Here is a 3,516-nt window from a genome sequence, read left to right as displayed (position 1 = left end):
AAAAGCTAAGTAGAAACAAGTGGTCCCATAAAATGTCAGCACCTAATAATCTCAAGCCATTCCTTCTTTGTTACAATTACTACAGTATTATTATTCACTTAGAATCTATTGTTTCAGCACTGGAATCTCATGTCATTTGGGATCACACAAAGAGCAGTCTGATGTGTGCTGAAGGTTACAAAATAACACCGAATCCCTAAGAACTTATTTAAAATATTTTTATTTACTTTACTGAGAGAGACCAGTGCACTGCTCAGTACAGTACAAGAGAAAGAATCATATTAAGGAAGGCCTCTTATAAACCATTCTGATTATGGAGGTGAGGGCAGAGATCTAGTCTATGGATCTTATGTAAATCCCCCTACTATGAAAACCACAAACTACCAACCTCACTTGCCTGCCTCTTTTGTGTCCTCCTTGCCCTCCATGTACCAGGATCAGTTTATGACCTAATACAAAGGTCCTGTGGTAACTGAGTTGATGTCATCTGGGCACAACTACCCAAGGGGATGCTCACCCCCCAACCACCCCACCCCACCACCAATTAATTCTCTTGAAGGATATAATGGTATTAAAAAATAAGTCCCAAGTCCTAAAAATGTGATACGTTGAACTTTATGTGGGCACACACACTCTCACACACGACTTATTCAATACAGCCATCTTTGAGAAATTAAGGTAACATGATTTTTGGAGAGAGGGATTGTGTAGAATTGTTGTGAATGAATGAAGTCAGATTAAAAAGAATACATACAAATATTCCATGTTATATACAACTAGAAATTTGAAGATAATCTGTAATAGTTTCAAGCAAATCAACGATCATCTGAAGTAGTACACAGAGTAGTACACAGAGGAGAAGCAAGAGAACAGTTGCCAAGAGTCAGGGGGGAACATTGGGAGGAGATGGGTTTATTCACCTATATAAAAGTGGGCATGGATTATTAAATGTGTCCACATAACTAAACACACCAAACTGTATTTCACGTACATGCAGTCATTGTATGCCAATTACATGTTAAATTATTGAAAGGATAACCTCTATAGAGGGGAAAAACCAACTTTGGAAAGACTCAAGATAAATTATTTGAAGGGATGATGACATTGCTTTATAAGTCTATACATAAACCCAATACCCCCCACTCTTTCTTTTGTGGCCAATATTGAAGATAGCCTCCTCCCATACCAGCCCTCATTCCAAGTCAACCTTAAGACAGTGGACTAACCAGTGTTAGGGCTGTGACTTCTAATAACTATGACTGTAATCCTTAAGGTACTGTTAGTAATTTTGAGGTCGGGTGAGTTCTTGGGTCTATTATGAGCACAATTCCTGAGCAGCATTCAAGAATCATACATAGGCTTGTGTCTTTCCACTATGTCAACATATTCTATTCCCTCAATATAATACAAAGGAAAAACAAATACATTAGTTTCAACTCACATGAGCAAGTGGCACAGGGAAAGAAAGAAGACTCTTGGTGGTAGTGGTGGCATCAGCTGGGCTTTAAATGTCCTCTAGGTCAAAGAGATCCAAAGGCCAAGCCACTGTGACATCAGAGAGAGCTACACTTTCAGTTATTATCAGCTGGTAACAGTGAGCAAAGTTATATTCAATGGGGGGTTGGGTGGTAGCACACCTGGTTGAGCACACATGCTATAGCACACAAGGACCTGCTTTGAGCACCCTGCAGGGAGAAAGCTTCAGGAGTGGTGAAGTAGGGTTGCAGGTATGTCTCTGTCACTCTTCCTCTCAATCTCCCCCTCTCCTTTCCATTTATATCTCAATCCAATAAAGCCAATAAAAAGTTCAAATTTATGTTAAAGTAATCTTGTTTCCATAGCCTTATTCTGGGTTATAGTTCAAAAATCTAAGGAAGGAACCATTGGGAAGTGATAAAACACCTTAAGCTTCCAATTCTGAATGATTATAATCAATGATGACATTCATGGATGTTCACATGTGGGTGTTCACACTTGTTTATAACTTTCAAGAATTCAACAACAACGACAGAAAACCCTTTTCTTCAGGCTATCAGCTTTGGGATAAGCCTCATCATCGATCCAAAAAACCCTTTTCAAAATGGGATAACACATGTCTTATCCCCGACACTGCTGGGGACTGTTGATGACATCAGAGGGTTGGTGTAATAAACGGCATTATGAAGTAAGTGGTCTGGGTGTGGCCTGTGTTTGGGGGGAGGGGAGGGCACTACCATCTCACTCGAAACAGGTTCCGGCAACCTACTTCTTCCATCATGTCCCTCCTCCAACTCCTTCCCCTCCCCCAGACAGAAACCTCAAGCTTTTATTTGTCTTGCCCATGGGTATAAACCTTGAGGAAGTTCGTCTTCAGTTCTGAATTAGTTCTTCTCCCCATGTAATTTACTCTTCTGGCCCCCAACTCTGCAGGGCCCTATGTCCACCCCTCTTCACCCACCCCTCTTCACCCACCCCTCTTCACCCACCCCTCTTCACCCACCCCACTTCACCCAACCATCCCTGCCTCCACCCCCACTCCCATTAGAAGAAAACTCTGGGAAACAAATTTCGTTCACAACAGGCTGGTTTTATTTTAATTGCCAAATGTAGCCTGCTGTAAAATTTGACATATTTGCGGTTGGCTATTTTCTAGCCAGAGACTTTGAGAGACTCAAGAGCTAATAGTGAGGTCTCTGCATCTCCCCAAAGTAACTAAATACTCAGGAGGTCACTTGAGGTGGTGGGCATATCTAGATTGTCTGAGCCCTGGATGATGTCTTCGTAGTCCAATTTCTCCTTCAGTCTATGGTAGTGACCAAAGAGGGGTTGTCCTTTAGCTTTCTTCAGCTTTTTTCCAGTTTGGCTCATCCTTTCAGAGACCTTCTTTCTAGGGCTTCTGCGAAGGGGTTTATTCAGTTTCTTGGTTTTCTTAATCGTCTAGAAAGACATAAGAGTAAGGCTGAAAGGTCAAAGGCTTAATGAGCAAATATAGGATATTAATAGCAAGGGGTCACCAGAGGTGCCCGCCATGCCGGCACAGGGGAGGAACTCTGGGATTTGGGAATTGAAGTAGAAAAGAGTGGCTCAGGGGAGGGTCATCTTACCTTTTTGCCACCCCTGCACCCAGGTCCAAAGGAAACCTTCTTCTTCCTTCTGGAACATGAGGTCTGTTGTTCCTTATTTGCAGTAGCCACTGGTAGTTTCCTAGTCACCTTAGCCATCTTGTCGCCTCCAACTGGTCTGGCGAGGCCAACTCAGCGGCCTCTATATATACCTGTCCCAGACAATGGGGCCACGCCCTTCAGACGTGATTGGTTAACTGCTCACTTCCAGCCAATAGCAGCTACTGGTGACTGCTGACATCACAAAGCATTGTGACACTGTTGTAAGGCGTGGTTTAGTAAGGTCAAAATATTATGCCTCTGGGATGTTAACTAAAGAGATACAGCTGGTTTGGTTGGAGAAAGGGGACTTTCTCTCTCTCTCTCTCTCTCTCTCTCTCTGACACACACACACACACACACACACACACACACA

General features: G+C 42.7%; 1 protein-coding gene across 1 annotated transcript; it reads right to left on the bottom strand.

The window, feature by feature from the left end:
* Positions 1-2,545: 2,545 nt before the first annotated feature.
* On the bottom strand, positions 2,546-3,202 carry LOC132535792 (uncharacterized protein CXorf51A-like). Its single transcript, XM_060182956.1, has 2 exons — positions 3,084-3,202; positions 2,546-2,916 (listed from the first exon to the last, which is right to left on the bottom strand). Exons 1-2 carry the CDS (start codon positions 3,198-3,200, stop codon positions 2,692-2,694), a joined length of 342 nt encoding a protein of 113 aa, XP_060038939.1. The 5' UTR covers positions 3,201-3,202; the 3' UTR covers positions 2,546-2,691.
* Positions 3,203-3,516: the final 314 nt, after the last annotated feature.

The sequence above is a fragment of the Erinaceus europaeus genome, chromosome X (assembly GCF_950295315.1).
Source record: "Erinaceus europaeus chromosome X, mEriEur2.1, whole genome shotgun sequence".
Taxonomy (NCBI): Eukaryota; Metazoa; Chordata; class Mammalia; order Eulipotyphla; family Erinaceidae; genus Erinaceus; species Erinaceus europaeus.
The sequence above is the reverse complement of the archived record's forward strand: the minus strand, read 5'-3'. Positions and strand labels throughout refer to the sequence as shown.